The sequence below is a fragment of the Sylvia atricapilla genome, chromosome 1, assembly GCF_009819655.1.
Source record: "Sylvia atricapilla isolate bSylAtr1 chromosome 1, bSylAtr1.pri, whole genome shotgun sequence".
Classification (NCBI taxonomy): domain Eukaryota; kingdom Metazoa; phylum Chordata; class Aves; order Passeriformes; family Sylviidae; genus Sylvia; species Sylvia atricapilla.
In genome coordinates, this window is record NC_089140.1 from 102339012 (window position 1) to 102356866 (window position 17855).

Here is a 17855-nt window from a genome sequence, read left to right on the forward strand (position 1 = left end):
CAAAAGTGTATATTGTTGTATTTTCAAAAATTTATGAAACATTGCTCAAATCTATTTATTTCTTCTCCAACAGAATGGGTATTATGGGCTGCTTACTGGCCTTGGCTGTGTTCCCTGCAACTGCAGCCAGTTTGGCTCTGTGTCTGAGGACTGCAGTCATCAGGGGCAGTGTCACTGTGTGCCAGGAGTGGCTGGAGAGAAGTGTGATCGTTGTGCTCATGGCTTTTATGCATTCCAGGATGGTGGCTGCACACGTAAGCTCTAATCCAGAGATCCTTCCAGAGTTTGTCTGGAATTTCTTTCAGCAATGTATTGTATGTTGAACTCTGGCAAAGGTCAGTTGTTTTTATGACGATATGGAAGAATCTGTAGGAAGGTCTGCTAATCTTTGATTAAGCTAGGGAACAAAACATTTCTTTGCTTACTGTGTGACTCCTTGTAAAAGGTGGTCACTATGAAATAACTCATAAAGGGTGTATGAGAGAAATATTACATCTTCAATAGCTCCTTTGTCTCTTTATTACAAAACCCCTTCAGTCCTTCAAAGAAAAGGAATTTTTTTCCTGCGGTTGGGAAAGTGAAGATCTTCTACTCCTAAAGATTTTTACTTAATTTTTTTTCATTTAATTCTTAAATGTGTGTTTCATACTTTGATAAGAAGTCATTGACTCTATTTTCCCATCATCATCTGGCTATGTGCGATTTTGAGTCATGGTGAGGAAGAAATTGTTTATCTAAGAGGAGAACATGCCATCAAACCCTAATTTTTCATGTTAATAAGATGCCCTTTTCAATACAGTATAGCTAAAGGAATGCTTGTCTTTTCTCCAGCCAGACAAAACCACTTTTTTCATGCCTCAAACAGTACATTAAAATGAAATATGCAGAGAGATTGTGATAAGATTATGTTTTGAAATTAATATACTTTGTCTTTACTAAGAAGCAAAGATCCCTTGGGTACATTTAACCATTTCATTACTGGAAATTATTTAAATGTTACTAAAAAGATTAATAAAATCACTTCCCTGAAATTCTGCTTCTTAACTGGAATAGTATTTTGTTTCTTAAATAGCCAAGTGCATCCTGCAGTTAATTATTATAAAAATAATTATCCATCCCTATTATTCAATAAGCAATTCTTGAGATTAATTCTTTCACCTGCTTGAGAACATTAGAATATCTCCTGATGATTTTCTGTCGTCTGTAATAGAAATGCTTTCCTACAAATGTACTCTACTCCAAAAGTAATTTTGTTTGGTCTTGTTGATCCCCCTGTGGAAGTGCAGCACTGCTTTTTGAAACATCAAATAGGCTAAGACAATGAGCAATAATGGGCTTTCAGTAAAAAAATAAAATGTCACTGTGGGCATGATTTGTTTCTCAGTGATTAGGGATGGCAGGGAGTTCCTAGTGGAATAGACAAATGTACTACATAAGAAAAGTAGGACTGTTGGTGTTCTTGGGGTTGTAAAGTATGGATAAAAGTTACTCATTTGGTCCTGTTTCTCTTGCAGCCTGTGACTGTGCCCATACTCAGAACAACTGTAATGCTGATTCTGGCCAATGCATTTGTCCCCCTCACACTCATGGACAAAAGTGTGAACTCTGTGAAGAAAATTACTGGGGACTTTCTCCTCAACTTGGTTGCAAGGTATGGTAGGCTGGGTGAAAGCCATGGCTGTTAAAAGCAACTTGCCTTACACGAATGTCAGAATTGGATTCTTCTTTTGAGAACCACAATCTTTATTCTGTCTCTAAGTGTTAATGCAACATGCTCACATTAAAACAAAAAACAGCAAAACAACAGATGGCACAATGTTTATTGAGGAACGTTCTAAGAGGGCTGTCCTTGAAAATATAATCAGAGTGCTTATTCTGGATATGTGCACAGCTCACATTAAAATTGTGAGGTGTGTATTCTAACATTTAGGTGTTTCAATAGTGGTTCTGCACCAGATTTATAGCAGCAAAGGGTAGCTGGGAACATAGTTTCTGTGGAAATCAATAAGTGGTTATATTACAGATTTAAGAACATTAGAAGTGTCTTGAAAGTTACTGCAGGCACTTTTTCTGAAAATTTATAATTTATATGGTATAATGTAGTTAACGTATAATGAATGGAACAATGGTAGCTCCCATTATCTTGCCTTAATGCTTATGATTAAGCAATTAAATGCCAAGTCAGTGCAGATCCAAGAAATAGCAACCATTCATGCCTCTAGGTTCATGCAGTAAATTCCTGTCAGATATGGCATAGGTCCAAACTGTTTTATAAATGTTGAGATTTTAAAAAGCCTCAATTACATGAATGTAATGGGTAATTTCAGTGGAGAAACCACAAACACAATCAACTTGACAAGGTCTGTCATTACATGTAGTAAGTATTTAAATGGCAGCCAAATTGGTATCCTTTTTCTCTCTTTAATAATTTTGAGTAAACGATGATAAAGTAATCCTAATAAGTCTTCAGAGTTAACTATCTTAAGTGATTTACATATTAACATAATTGGCAACTAGTCTTTAAGCCACAGCTTTGTTAGCTGTTGGCTTGCTGTCAATTCTTACCTAACGTACTGCAAATACAAGGTGCTGGTCCTTGTGCATTTCCTTTGAGGTGTTCCATTCACAGAGTGATTCCACAGCACTGGCCAATGATCAGGTGTAATTGAATATGCAGTTGCTCATTTTTGCTAGGTTATTTTATCATTCCTTTTGGTTGCAGCATTGCAATAATGAATGGGGATTACTGTAAGGTATCTTAGATCCTTTCTTGACACAACAAACAGTAATGTAATCTCCAGATAATATTCCCGATAGAGGGATATTTCCTGTGGTGAATAGTCAAATGTGGTAGTTTAAGATCAGGAGCAATGTCTTCTGGCAAACCCAGGACAGACCCTTTGCCTGCTCTCTACGTGGATGAAATGTCGGAGATGCTGGGAAGCCCAGACTGTCTGGTGCTACAATAGAGAATGCATAAGTGGTTACTTAATCTGGCTCTGTTTCTAGAGATTTTCTTGATATTGAGCATCCATTTCTGGGTACAGTAGTGTAGCAGAGCTGTAGTCTTGTTTAGATTACAGTTGTTTTCGTGGGTGCTGCAGCACAGTGTGTTGTACCTTAGAGTCCTTACTTATCTTCATCACAAGTAGCTAGAGATTGAATACGTGTAAATTATTACTGTTTAAAGTTTGATGTTCAGAGCTGTGGGCCTTTACCGATACCTGAGAGCCAAAGTTGTCAACCTGTGTGGCCATAAAATGTATTGAACTAGGCATTATAGTACGTGGTGCTAGAGTAAAAACTGCTTAGTACAAGGAGTGCTGTGGGTAACCAGCAAACGTGTGAAGAATGCTAGAGGGTAGACAGTAATTCTTCTAGAACTTGTGGGTGTTGGCATCCAGGACTTGGCAAGGTAAAGGCTTTTTATCTCAAAGAGAGCTGATGAGAAATATAACTCAGGGAAAATGCTCATGTAGATGATGATAGATGGAATGTACTTCTTGCCTGTTCAATTAGAAATAACCACAGACCAAAATTGGGCTTGTTAAGTAACCACAGGTAAGAAATTTAAGAGTGAAGGCTAATCCATACTGCTTCAAAAAAGAATGACAAATAAAGTACACCCACTTTGCCTATTTGTACTAACAGGTTCATATTACTGATTGCATAATGAAAGATGCACTGTGCCAGGAAACAGTGTTCCTTTGGTACTGAACTGTGCTGCATGCTGAGCTTCCCACCTTTGGGATGCAATGAGATTCTTGGTTCCTCATCAAATAGTGAGAGTAGCTTGAGGAAGATGCAGAATCTATTAATGCTTCTTGAAATCCTAAAAGTGTGTTAGTTGTAAGAGTTTCCTTTCTGTCATATTTATAAAGTGATGATAGTTGCAGATTTCTTTCATTTAGCATTTATACAATATTATTGAATTTATTGTCTGTATTCAACTACTAGTACTGTAAATTAAGTATTTTGGATATACTTTTGTTTTCTGGAACAGATTCCTTCAAGTCCTTTGGTTCCCAACCCATATTTGGGAATCAACAAAGCTTCTAACCTTTTGCCATGTACTGCTTACTGGAAATGTAGTTCTCTTCTAAAATACAAACCAAACAACCTCATTGCTGTGTGGAATTTCTTCCCTTTTATTACTGTACGGTATTTGTTGACAAACACTGAGTTTTAAGGGTCATTTTTAAATTTGCTCTGCTGTTTCTGTTGTGAAAACATACTTTTTAAAAGATCTGCCATTTATGAACATTTCCTTTTTTTCTGCTAAGGCTTGCAGCTGTAGCAGCACTGGTTCAGCCAGTCTCCAGTGCGATGTGTTGACAGGTCAGTGCCAGTGCAAGACTGAATTTGGAGGACGAGACTGTTCCAGGTGTGCCTTAGGCTACAGGGACTACCCAGACTGTGTTGCCTGTGACTGTGATTTGAGTGGAACCAAAGCAGAGACATGTAATGACACTGAAGGAGTTTGTGGTTGTGAAGAAGAAAGTGGCGTCTGTGCTTGCAAGGTACCGAGTTATTCATCCCCTTCTGGGAAAGCACTGGTGTTTTCTAGACATTGACTGCATTAAAACCAAGGAAGATGCGGGGCTAAAAGGACTTCAGAAGGCAATCTGTGTCATTTTTGGGTACACCTAGATCACTGCTAAAAGATTTTCTGTGACAGATCTTACTATTAGTCAGGAAAATTGAATAGCAGTGACATTTTTCTGTTCGTACACATTTGGTTTTATTAGGTTTGGGGACAACTCGTTAGTTCAGATGATACAGCCTGCTTTTTTGAAAATTCAGATTACAATGATAGGAAAAATACTAAATACTAAATAAATAATAAATAGAGAATATCAGTGTTTTTTGAAATATGTTTATGTTGCAAGTTCAAATTAATTTCTTATGCTGCAACCAAAAGCAGTGCTTAAGGATAACTCAGATATATTGCTAATAGTGAAGTCTGATATTCTTGTATATAGGAAAGGAAACATTAAGAACATAGATAGTGTAGATTTTTCTGAAAAGATGGGAATCAATTCTTGAAAGACTAAGTGATAGAAAACTTACTTTAAGACAACAAATTTATGCCTTCCTAGTGTTCTGTCCAATCTCTGGTTAAAGATGACTGTAGTTTTGGGTGTTTCTTGAGGTTCAGCTTACCAGTTGGGAATTGAGTGCAAAAATACACACTGGGGAATAGGTCTCTTGATTCTTATTCATAGTGAGCAGTTTATTTGGCTTTTGGAGCTCATTTTCCAGATGCAGGTTTGGGAGGAAAGTCTGTCTTGAATTTAAATACAAAGCTGCTAATTTTTGATAAGACAGTCAAATATATGAGTTTAACTTAAATGATATGTGATTGTTTGTATGGGGCTTTGTTTTTTTGGTTTTTTTTTTTTTTTTTTTTTAAGAAAGAAAGCAAAATAGCATTGGAAAATAATGAAAAAATAATGTACTGCACAGTAAAACAGATTGCATACAATAATTGATATTCTGCTATGTAGTTTATGTAGCAACTAGTTTTTCTTCCAAAAATAATCATCTTTCATTTAGATAGTGAAGTATTATAAGTATGCTGTTACCTTTTTTTTTTTTTTTTTTTTTTTTTTTTTTTTTTTTTTTTTTTTTTTGTTTAATATCCTCTAGGAAAATGTTTTTGGTCTACAATGCAGTGAGTGTAAACCTGGAACTTATGGTCTGTCTGCTAACAATGCACTAGGATGTACTCCATGCTTCTGTTTTGGGATGTCCACATCTTGTTCAGAACTAGAAGACTACGTAAGAATTCCTGTGAGTAAAGCAATATAACCACACAGACACAGTTTGCTGTTATCCTCATGTTAGGTACCATACTGGTGTGCACATTTAATGGATCACCTGAGTGTCCTGACTGGCTTACAGGGCCAGTGGCATAGGTCAGAAGAAAAAAGAAAGCAAATGGTAAATGGTCATACTCTTATTTCTGAAACCTTGCATTTTAACCTCGCTTTTTAAAAAAAGGAAATATCAAACATGTTTTCCAGGTTTTTGGATTGGGCATTTATTACTCTAGGATGGACTTCTGATGTTTCAAAGCAGCCAAAATTGTAAACAGGATATTGTATTGAATAAATCTTTTGCTCTTTGTGTTGCAGATAACATTAACTCCAGATCAGGCTATTCTGAATGTAGTAGCTCAAAGTAATCTGACTGGGACAGTGGAAGGAGTATTTTCACAATTTTCTGATGTTTTATTGGATGCTGCCATAGTCAGAAAATACTTAAATACAGAAACATTTTACTGGAAGTTGCCAGAGCAGTTTCAGGGAGACCAGGTAAGAACATTAAATAATTGGAATGCTTTGAAGATAACTTGGCTATCTAATAGACACTCCTTTACTCTAGAATAGTAACTTTATAACATATTTCTATGTTAGTTCTATTCCTGTAGGTCATAACAATGTAACTATTCAGTGACAGAACTTACTTGCAGAAAGCACAAACAATATACTTACCTTACCCTTACCTAACAAGATGTTTCTTGGCCCTGTAAATTTGAAACACCCATATTTAATTACTTCACAGTAAAAATTCTGTGATGGGGGGGAGGCAGTGATATATTTGGTTTCATTGTAGAAACCTAAATGAATTTTCAACCTTGATGCTAGAATCAGTATACAGATCACATAATCTCTATTGCTTAGGATTTTAATGAAAATTGTATGCACACCTTGAGAGGGTCTAGGTAAAGAAACTAGAAATACTGCTTTTTAGAAATATGTGTTTAACCTTGGTGGGAAAATCACTGAACTTAAGTCAGATTTCATGTTTTATTGCCAATTCTTCAAAGGACTGGCAGTTTCCCAGTCTACAGATGATGTTAATATATTTTCAACTAGTAGCTTGAACCTTAGAATGAATAACAGTAATAATTTTTAATCCAAACAGCTCATGGCCTATGGAGGGAAGCTGAGATACACTGTTGCCTTTTATGCTTTGGGTGGCTTTGGAACCTCAAATTTTGAGCCACAGATTCTAATGAAGGGAGGTCACACCAGCAAGCTGGTAATCTATGTAGACATCCCTTCTCCAGAAAATGGAGTAAGAACTGACAAAGAAGTAGAAATGAAGGAGGTAAGCCAAAACACAGCGGTAACGCAGCACTACCTTGATGTAAAAGTGAATGCTCATGATTTTAATAATAAATAAATAATAACAATGAATGTGTTATGTTTCCCTAGGATTCTTGGAAGTATTTTAACTCTGTGTCTGATAAACCTGTCTCACGTTCTGACTTCATGTCTGTGCTCAGCAATGTTGAATACATCCTTATCAAAGCAGCTTATGGCCAAGGATTACAGCAAAGCAGGTAAAGCAACCTCTGATTGTATTTATTTATTTTATTGCATTTATTGTAATTTAACTAACAAATAGCCCCAACTGAGCTATACAGTAAAGACTTTGAGAAATTTGCAATTTCTTATTTATGACTTTTCCTCTGACAAGAAAACATTTATGACTTTTAATTGCAGCAGAATCCCTCTTGAACTCTTTTTTGTGAAACACTAAATGACTCTGCTGCTTACTTCAGTAACAAGACACAGAGAGAAGCACAGGCTGATGCAGTGGTCTGCAGGACTGATGATATAGTTAAATATTTTATATTTTCTAAAATACTTCTTTCCCATCTTATTTTTATGGATATTGAATTTTTTTGTTTCTTTTTTCAGTTGAAGCATGTGGTTTCCTGAGTTCTTGGGTTTGTATCAATCTAGGTGTATCCTGTAGCTTGAAACACTCTGGGCAGTGGTAATAAGATAGTCCTGCCTTAGAGCAGTAGCATTTTATTGCCATTTTGTCCAGAGCTAAGTTACTAATGAGAGGGAAGGGATGGGATTTCATTGTTGCATCTGTGAGTCTGGAAACTCACAAGACAAGCAAAGATGCATCCAGTGAAAACCCAATGTCTGTATGTCTTCACAGCTCTGAAGAGGTCTGAGTCTACCTCCAGATTTTGTGTTATTTTTGATTCACCTGCCCTCAGTTATCATATTGTTAGCTCTGTCCAAAATTGTGGCATGAGGCAAATGTAGTCTAATATTTCTGAGAAAGAATTACAGACTCTTGCATGGTAGGTTTGGGAAGTTTTCCAGACTGAGAGGAATGAACCTTTATTGCTTTTAATAATCTCTGATGTGTTTAGTTGTAGATTCTTGAATCCCATAAATAAGTAAAAAACACTTCCGTTTTAGAGATATTTGGGAATATGCGTGGGAAATTATGGAAGATTATGTATTGTAGCCCTGATCTTGAAGAATGAAAATATTTTTGGATTTTTTTCTGGTGTTGATGCTTCTTTAGATGTTCACACTCTCCTCTGCATATGTCTTGTAGAATTGCAAATATCTCAATGGAAATTGCAGTCAAGTTTGAAGAAATGCATCTAGGCAGACCTCTAGCTCGTCTTGTAGAGCAGTGTAGGTGTCCCGCTGGTTACACTGGATTGTCCTGCCAGGTACTGAACCCTTGAATCCTTTTTGTATACTTTATAGTGTGAAGGAAAAAAAAAACAACCTTAAATGGCTTTTAAAATTGTTTGCAGCTGTTAGCTATGATAATTTTTTAAAATTTTATTTTACTTCCCTTACAACTAGAGCTGTGCTCCAGGATACTACAGGGGGAAGCATACAGAGCTCGGTGTAAGAGAGCGTCACACTCTGATAGCACCTTGTGTCCCATGTCAGTGCAACAACCACAGTGAAACCTGTGATCCTGACACTGGAAAGTGCTTGGTATGTACATCTTATACATTCTTCTGTTGATTTCACCTGAGCATACAATGGTAGTAACCTATCCAAGGAGTTTTTAGGAGAAGTATATGGCTGTACCTCTTGGACAAAATATGATTCCCCCCCGACAGCTCTGAAAGGTGGAAAATCTGAATAGTTTCCCTTAAGGTTCGTTTCCAAGTAAATTTAACAAGGTTTGGGGGGCATTAACATACTCAAAATCATTAATTATTTTACTTTTAATTTTACTTTTTATATTACTCATATATTGGTTAAGACTTCTTTATTTCTGTGAGACTTTTTGGGTGTCTGGACAAGGTTTGCTTAGGCATAGAAAAAAAGAAATAAAAGATACAGTAAGCCATACCACACCACAGACTTAAAGGTAAATTTTTCTCAGGAAGAGAATCCTCTGGGCAGCTTTAAATGAGGCTTTTTTAATGCCTAGAGACTACAGTATTGTAGGGATATGCTTTAGCTAAATTGATTTTCTCATTTTTCTCATCCTAAAGGTTGCAAAGAGGGGTCACATATGACTAACACATTTCCTCTCTCTTGTGGTCTGACGAGCTGTGGACAGCAAATTCTTGGCTAACCAAATAAGGCCATTCCCTGGCATTGCTCAGTACTTTTCCCTATTTTTTCCCCAGTTGGTTTATTTTTCTAGTGGTGAGTGGGTTAGTTCAAAGTCAATTTCTGCTGAATTCATTCTTGAAGTTCGTTTCTAAGTGAGTTTCGTTCAGACTTTTCTAAGCTGTTCTTCTGCTTTTAGGTTTGTACAAAAGTATGTAGCTCATGAGTAAGAACTAAGGTTCTCACTTCTATGAGGCTGAAATGCATAGGTCTTTCACAAATGTGAATATTCATCATTCTTCCTCTTAGTTTCTTATTGGGCAAGTCATCTGTGTCTTGAAATTACTACTCAAAAATTTCCAGCTGAGTGGTGTAAGCAAGAGACTTGGTTTTCACCTGACTTCTACTGCCATAAAATAGGAGGTTGCATTGCTACTGTTTACCTCATGAACCAATCTAAAGTACACACTAGCAGGTGTACGAAGTACAGAATAAGAAAAAAGAAAGGTTAAAAGAAAAAAAGAGGGGAGCAGAAAATTATTTTTGTTCGCTTGGGGAACTAGTCAGTTGAATTGTGTTTATAATACAAATTTAGTGTTTCATATTAATAGCACTGGTTATTGATCAGCAGTCTTGACAAATTAAAAGTAGTGTCTGTGAATCCTAGCTTGCATAGTCCTCAGCATTGGTGAAATGCTGAAACAGAAAAGCCAAGAATTCTGTTTAATTTTTTTGTTTGTTTGGTTTGGTTTTTTTTGTTTTTTTTTTCTTTCTTTTTTCTGATTTTTTGTTTGTTTGGGGGGGGGTTTTAGGATTTATTGTTTTATACTGTGATGTCCTGACCTGAATTGATTAACAGTAGCAAAAATGCATAGACTTTATGGAAATTTAGAAAAGAAATCAGGTCAGCCTGCCTGAAGGGGCATTCACATAAGAGAAAACATGCTGGCATTCTGTTTGCATAAAAGGTTTTTTCACTCGGAGAATGCTGACCAGTGGGTAGTGACATGTAGAGATCACTGTTGGAAACTGTACACGTTGTATTGATAAAGTAGATACAAGTAGATAAAGTTACTCCTGTTGTTTGTTGTTGTTTTAAACCATCTGAATTTTGTGTCTCAGAACTGCAGAGATAACACAGTTGGTGATTACTGCAGTGCTTGTGCCCCAGGCTACTACGGGAAAGTAACTGGATCTGCCAATGACTGCTCCCTTTGTGCCTGTCCCAGAGCCAACCCTGTCAGGTAACCAGAGCTTACTACTAAATCCAGTGTACATTTTACCACTCCCATGTTTAGGCTCATTTAACCTCCTACTCCTTCTGCTCCTCCTACACTGTAATAGGGGTTGGTTATTATTATGTGTCCTTAACTTTTAGATATTTGAATGCTGCCTGTTATTTAGTAAATGGAGCTTGCATTCTGAGCTGTACTGGTAACTATGAAATTTTAAAATAAGATGATGAGGTGGTAGATGAGTCAATTTTTTCTCTAAGACTAGAACAGACACATAGACTCTGATATAGATAGTTGACTAAGTTGCTGTGACATTGTTTAGTATCAAATGTGAGTCTCTGTCTTCATTCAGAGAGCAGTACTTTGATATTTACAAAGATTCAGGCCATCCCCACTCAATGCAGGACCTTTTCATGAGATCAATCCAAGGGGAAGAACAAATACTCTTTTGTCTGAAGTTTATACATCTGCTTGTTTGGTAGAGGAACAGTTATCTCTGTTTTGAAAACCAGAATGCTGTGCAGACTGATTTTTTCCAGAAGCTCAAAAAGCATATTAATTGTTTGCTTTTGTATAATTGAGTCAGAATGAGAGTCTAGCAATTGTGGTGTTTTCATGCAAGTGTCAATTAAATACATACCGTAGGCATATCATACAGCATCCATTTTACATTGTCTTACCTTTTCAAAGGAAGGCCATAATGTGCTCCAGCATGTGGAGCACATTGGGAAAGCAACCTTAATTTAAAGTACAAATTCCAGAGCAATGCAATCAGATTAAACAGAAGATGCTGTTGCTTTCAGTATTTAATCTGTGGCTGGAGGTGTTATCTGTCTGTATGGTCTTTTATTTATATGATAGCAGGTATTTGTTTATCCTTCCTGCAGTTTTAGTCCCACTTGTGTCCTGAAAGGTGTTCAGGATTACCACTGTGATGCTTGTCTCCCAGGATATGAGGGACAGTACTGTGAAAGGTGAGTTACACATGATATTCCCATGTGTTCCCAACTCCCAAGGACAGCTTGGTTAATATGAGCCGTATGTGTACTCACGTTATTGAGTGTTCATAAGTAGGTGTATAAATGAGTGCTCAAGGACTTGGAGTGATTTGCTGGTTACTGTTGAACTATTAATAAAGAACCCTAGCTATCAGTAAATGTAGCATCTGATGCTGTAATGTTCAGTGTGCCATTCCTGCCTGTAGGTGCTCCCCTGGCTATTACGGTGACCCGGAGCTCCCTGGTGGCAGCTGCCGTCAGTGCCAGTGCAATCCGGGCGGTTCTGTCCACGGGAATTGCGACGGTGCCACTGGGCAGTGCCTCTGTAAGCCGGGGGTGACGGGACAGCTCTGTGAGGAGTGCGAGCCGAGGCATCTCCTGCTGGACGACGAGTGTGTCTGTAGGTGGATCTGAAATTGTGTACTTTCCCAAGGGGCTGTGCTCCACTCCAGTGATAGTTATCTGCACATGGTTACTCCTTGGGTGGGTGTGTGATGTCAGGCCTTGTTCTTTCTGTGAAGGAAAGAAACGCTAACAACTTACTATTTCTGTAAAACAGAGGTTTGGAGAAGTATTCTCTGGAGGTCTCATCCATTCAGTGAACACAGCCATTCTGTGAACACAGAGGAAACTGCAGTAGAGATAATAACATGAGCCAAACAGTTCGTCCTTAAAATGGCTTATTTAGTGTTACAAGCAAGTTTAAGGAAAGACAATTTTCAGACTTCTGTTGACTATATAATATCATATTTATTGCAAAATCTTGAATTCCTGTGTCATTGATCATTTTTATATAAGGTTACTGTAGTAAAACTTCTGGAATTATCCCAGGTATATAGGCATTTTCCACCAATAATCTTGTATTTCCCCAATAATTACACTTGTAATTCTTTATGAGAGTGTAAGTAGTGGAAAGACGTATCTAGTACAGCAGTCTGCATCTATAATGAAATGGGATTTAGAACTCTGGTTTTATTTTGTATAAATTTAAAAAAATCTGGGAAATAAAAAAATAAATGGAATTACAGGACTGTAGGCTTGAATTTCCTGTGTGCCGAACCTGTTTGACTGAGTGGCTTCAATATGGATTTTTGCAAAACAGCTAAATAGACTCAATAAGCTTATAATACAGCAAGCAGCTCAGTAGATAGCAGGACCAATAGGGCTTTAATGTGTGCTAACCTAAAGAAAATGTGTCTGGAGTAAGGTCACTCTTGAGCAGAAAGGGAAAGGCAAGACTACGATTCTGTATATTCAGTTATACTTTATCACTTTTAATTGAAATGATGAAGGCACCTACTGTCTAAATCAAAAGTGGAGTATTTTTGTCTTTATTTTAATACTAATACTGCTTCCTTAAAATTGTTTATTTAGCTTGTGATGACAACTGCACAGGAGTTCTGTTAAACAGTTTGGATAATCTCAATGAGGCCATGCTTTCAGTGAACCTCACTGGTATTGACCATGTGCCCTCTGGGATATTGTCAGAGTTGGAGAACGCAACAGAACATCTGAAGGTAAAATGAACACACAAGCAGCAGAAATATTCTGTCACACTTTTAAAGCAAAACTTGCAGCCACCCACAGGTGCTAGTAATTTGACAGAAAACCTCCTGAGGTTCATGGTTTGAATATGTGTGAGTGATACCAGATTAAGACCATGTTGTTTGCTGTGGAAATAGACCTTAAGTTATTTGGCTGCCTGTATTAATTTCTTTTCATTTGTTGCACTGGCATTTAAGTAAACAGATAAATACATTTTTCAATCAGCAGTCGGGTTTCTGAAAGTGCTGTTTGTATGTGCTTCACCTAGATTATGTGCATTTTTGAGTCTGGCCAGCAAGGGGATTAATTTTCCGTGGTGAGAGAGAAACAGCAGGCCAGGTCTTCTCCCTTTTTGGTCCCTTTGCTAAAGAGCTGCCAAGGCACAGATCTAGAGGCTGTTACCCTAGAGGTCCCTGAGTCCTTCCCTGTAGTGGTAGGCTGCTTTTCCATTAGTAAGGATGCTTGGGGTGCAGCAGTTGCCTTTCTTTTTGGCTGTGTGGCAGTCCCCAAGTGCGTTACTCTCCACCTCAGGACACTAAAGTCAGGTGGAATGTTTCAGTGTTGGACACTTTCAGACTGCCTAGGGCAAACTTCCCTTCAGCTCCTCCCTCCCTTAAACAAAACATGAAATACCACTTTTTGTGATTCTAGAAGGTCATTTGTTGTTGCTGAGGAATAGGTTCATGTGGCCTCTGCACAAAACTAGAGATAAACAGGATCCTCCCTGCTTCATGACTACTAAAATTAGGCACATTTATTGGCAAGAGTCTTCTCAGCAATAGTCAAGCAGACAAGCTCTGAGTCAGAAACAAAGCTGCCTTATTTGTATTTCACCATATCACAAGAAAATCAAAATAATATCTATTTGCGCTGCCAAATTCAGCAAATTAAATTTTTGAATTATGATTTCTTCTATTTAAGATATAAGGCAGAATAAATTCCAATCAGTGTATTTCATAATGTTAATAATTACAAAAATTTATGGCAAACTTGATTCAATTACATGTCTATGCTTCAGCAGAGGTACTCTTACCCTTTAATTTTAGTTGCTAACCTTTTAGTTTGAAAGCTTTAGTTATGCTTCCTTTCCTTTATGTCCTAAGGTATAAGTGTACTGAACTATGGTAATACTTCAAGGATACAATTCACTTGCTTTCTATAATTAGTTTGTTTGTATAGCATCATCATCTTTTACTTGGAAGCATTTGTTCATATGTAGTTTTTATTGAGCACTTCATTGCAAAGAAAAGTCAAATCTTACCTAAAAATAAGGGCAGTTATAGTTTCTACTTACTTCTTAAGTAAGTTTAACTTTCTCAACTATGGTAATTTTTTAGCAAGTTTACCTTAACTGCTTAAGTAAGGTTCTACTCCCTTCCTACTTTTTAAGTTTTATTATATACCTTTTTCCAATATTAAAAATAAATCAAAGCCAGATGTCATTTTCTTGGAAGTGGGATGCTTAAAGTGATATAAAACTTCTTGGGACGCTTGTAATTTCATTTGTGTCGGGCCATGGTTTTTTAAACCACTTAATCGTGGGGGTAAGTTGATAGTCTTATAATTTTTCTCTGTTTGGAAGCAGGTATTCCCCTTGTCCTGGGTATGTAAAAACCTTTTGCCTTGTAGCAAAGAAACTGTGGCTGGAGGCCAGAAAGTCCCCAAGGTTATTTCTGTGAATTACAGATCTTCCCTGAAGGGCTGTCCCCTGCATTGTGTTGTATCTGGCTCATGCTGGTAACTCAGGAGCTCGAGTACTTCTCTTTTCTGTACCTTTCTGTGGGTCCTTTGGTAATGATGACATTTTCAAATTTTCAGATTGTCCATTCCTCATTGCTTGTGCACCTCCAGTCCATTGGAAGATTTCAGTAGTTCTGTTTTTCTAGTTAAAGCCCCATGCTTTGCTCATCCTGACGTACCTAAACTTGGTTGCTGTCCCATCCTGCTTTTTTGAACTAGGCTCTTAAAGAAACCTGCTGGACTTAAAGGCTCAAGAGCTTTAGTTTTCTCTTTCACTTGTTTTTAATGCTGAGGAAAAAACACTGACACGGGGCTGTTGGACACTCTTGTGTATTACTTTTGTAGAAATTTGGATTTTACCTACATCTGTGTTTGTATGTATATATATATATAAAACTTACTATGGTATTTATGATGACTGGCTGTGAAACATTTAAAATCTAAACCTTTCCTTGTCTTGCTCTCTCTGTAAGAGATGCCCTAAGTTTCTTTGCAGCTTTGGAGGAGAGGTGTTATGTTGCAGGACTTGACTGTATCACATATTATAGACTTGGGTACAATGACCTATTTATTGCTGTATGGAGCAGGTTTGAGGTGACCTTGAAGGCCAGTGCAGCCTCCTATTTTTTCTTATTGACAAAGGGACCCACAGGACTGCTGATCTCCAGGGTCATCCTCACAGATACACCCTAGTGCAGCAGTTCTGCCAGGATGAGCTGCTGAAATGGTAGCAGCTATGGGGCTGGATGAAATATTTAATTCAAAGGCCTTGGAACTTCTCAAGATAGTTTATTTGGGGAGCTCAGACTGCGGTGAAATTGAGAATCACGAATGCAGAACTGCTGCTTCCTTCCTTTTTTACTCAATTAAAAATACAACATGGCTGGATTCTTGCTTATTTATAGAAATGGTACACTGTGTTGCATAAACTGTATGTATGTAATTACTTTATGTCATCCTGTGTGCTTTGAAAATCAGTCCTTTCAAGCATATAAATAATCTAAATAGTGTACAGAGTTATTTTCTTCCCAACTTTTCTGGACCCACAACAAAGTCTTCAAATTACAGTGAGCTGTTACTTCTCATTTCTTACAGAGGTCTATAGTTCCTAGAGAAGATCCAGCTTACTTGTTAGATACAGCAAAAGAAAATCTTCTGAATTTATCAGGAGGAATTGATCACTTGCATGAAGAGGTAGGTGCTGGCTTCTTTATTCTTAGCTTATCTGGAGAAATCATTTGAGATTTCATAGCACAATAGCATGATGCCAGAGACTTGTTGAGAAATTATTTCAGATTTGTACAGTTCAATGAAAGAATTCAGTCCATGCTCTAGTCTTCCTGAAAAGGAGTTAATTGCTTTGTGGAAATCTTCTGCAAACTGCGGAGGTTTGTGATACTGTACAGGAGATTTACATGGTTTCTGTTTAAGTTTTTTTGTACTATGGTCATTTAATGTCCTACCACTGGACAGAGTAAATTACTTTCTTGTCACTAGTTTTAATATGTGGAGCTTATTAAAAGTTATGTCATAGCTGAATATTCACCGAAAAGTCCTTGGTACCTGTAGTATTGTGTATAAAATGATCTCAGGAGAAATAAATCTGTTGAAGTCTCACAGGAGAAGAGACAACATTTGCATTCTTTATCCAGTCTTAGCAGAAGAGTAATTATAAGTAGGAAATAGACCACAGTTCTTCAGCCATTAGATCTCATTTGCTGACCATATGTTCTTACAATTTTCTGACCATGTATAGAGAATCTAACCAGCTGCATCCACTGAGTGTTGTTACTGTATTGCATGAATATTGATACATCCACAACAGTGATTTTCTTAAAAAAAATTAGTTGTACCTAAAAATTATATAATATTTACTTAGTTAAAGAAATAGCTTTCCTAATTGTGAGCTTAGAGATTATGGAAATAATTGATAACTCTGATCCGAGAGTCTGGAACTTTAAACAAAATTAAAGCATCTGCAAGCATGGAAGCATCAAAGATTTGTAAAACAGTTAGATCTACCTTATCAAGAAGCGTTGTTTCCTTGAACTAAAATATTCTCAGTATTAACAAAGTAAACATAAAAACCATAGACAAGTGTCAGGAATTAATTCAAGTGTCAGGAATTAATTAATTTATTTTAAAAAATCAGTATTTTAGGAGAACTGTCAAATATCATGTCTGATTTTATTTTAGACAAATAGATTTTTGAAAAAAGCTCAGCAACTTGACGCAATGACTCAGAAAACCAGGAATAGAAGTCAAGAACTGACTGGCGTTATTGACACAATACATACAACCATCAAAGGTATCCTGTTTTTAAGATACTTCCATTTCATTACAGAATTTAGTAAGGGTATGTCCTTTGCGACTGGTAAAGTCCTGTTTACATGGAAAATGCTACAGTTTGCAAAAGGATTCAAATAGGTTCATTTTTTTAAATGGTGAAACTAAATTGTTTACTCTCCTACTCAGTACTTGCTGAAGTTGCTTTGTCACTCAATGAAACACTGGGCCTGGATCTGCCACTGTCAAATGCTACATCTCAGAGACTGCAGGATGATATTTCTGCCCTTTTGGATGCATTGCGCAAGAAGGATTTTGTTCAACAGCACCATAATGCTACCACAGTCCTAAAGTAAGCCTATTCTACCAAAAACTTCATTTCACATGTGTCTGCCACACAACACTGCTTTTTTGGGGGAGATATCTGGAGAAACATTTTGCTGTAATAAGTGGCAGTGTGATAGTTAGCCCAGGTGGGGGTATGTGAACTTTGTTTTGGAGTTACGTGATTTGGTAATACTTGGTCATCCTGTGTGATACAAGTCAATAATAAAGTCTTCCAGAAGTCTGTAAAATCAATAGTAATGCCTGTTAACTTGGATGTGATACAAAATTCCCTTGCAATAAGTCAAAAGACTCAGTGATTTCAGATTCTTTCAGATCTGACCCTAATACCTATCTCTGTGTTGTTTTTGGCTGAAAACTCT

The 17855-nt window shown here is 37.1% G+C and overlaps 1 protein-coding gene across 1 annotated transcript in view; it reads left to right on the plus strand.

Annotated features, from left to right (window-relative positions):
* The window catches only part of LAMA1 (laminin subunit alpha 1), a 99439-nt gene that overhangs the window by 53589 nt on the left and 27995 nt on the right, over window positions 1-17855 (plus strand). Inside the window, exons 21-36 of the mRNA XM_066329285.1 lie at window positions 74-254; window positions 1515-1651; window positions 4284-4520; window positions 5650-5793; window positions 6138-6317; window positions 6931-7116; window positions 7224-7351; window positions 8377-8497; window positions 8637-8774; window positions 10467-10588; window positions 11467-11553; window positions 11784-11977; window positions 12952-13094; window positions 15958-16056; window positions 17059-17170; window positions 17338-17500. Coding sequence (XP_066185382.1) covers window positions 74-254; window positions 1515-1651; window positions 4284-4520; window positions 5650-5793; window positions 6138-6317; window positions 6931-7116; window positions 7224-7351; window positions 8377-8497; window positions 8637-8774; window positions 10467-10588; window positions 11467-11553; window positions 11784-11977; window positions 12952-13094; window positions 15958-16056; window positions 17059-17170; window positions 17338-17500 — 2372 coding nt within the window. The remainder of the gene's footprint in view (window positions 1-73; window positions 255-1514; window positions 1652-4283; window positions 4521-5649; window positions 5794-6137; window positions 6318-6930; window positions 7117-7223; window positions 7352-8376; window positions 8498-8636; window positions 8775-10466; window positions 10589-11466; window positions 11554-11783; window positions 11978-12951; window positions 13095-15957; window positions 16057-17058; window positions 17171-17337; window positions 17501-17855) is intronic.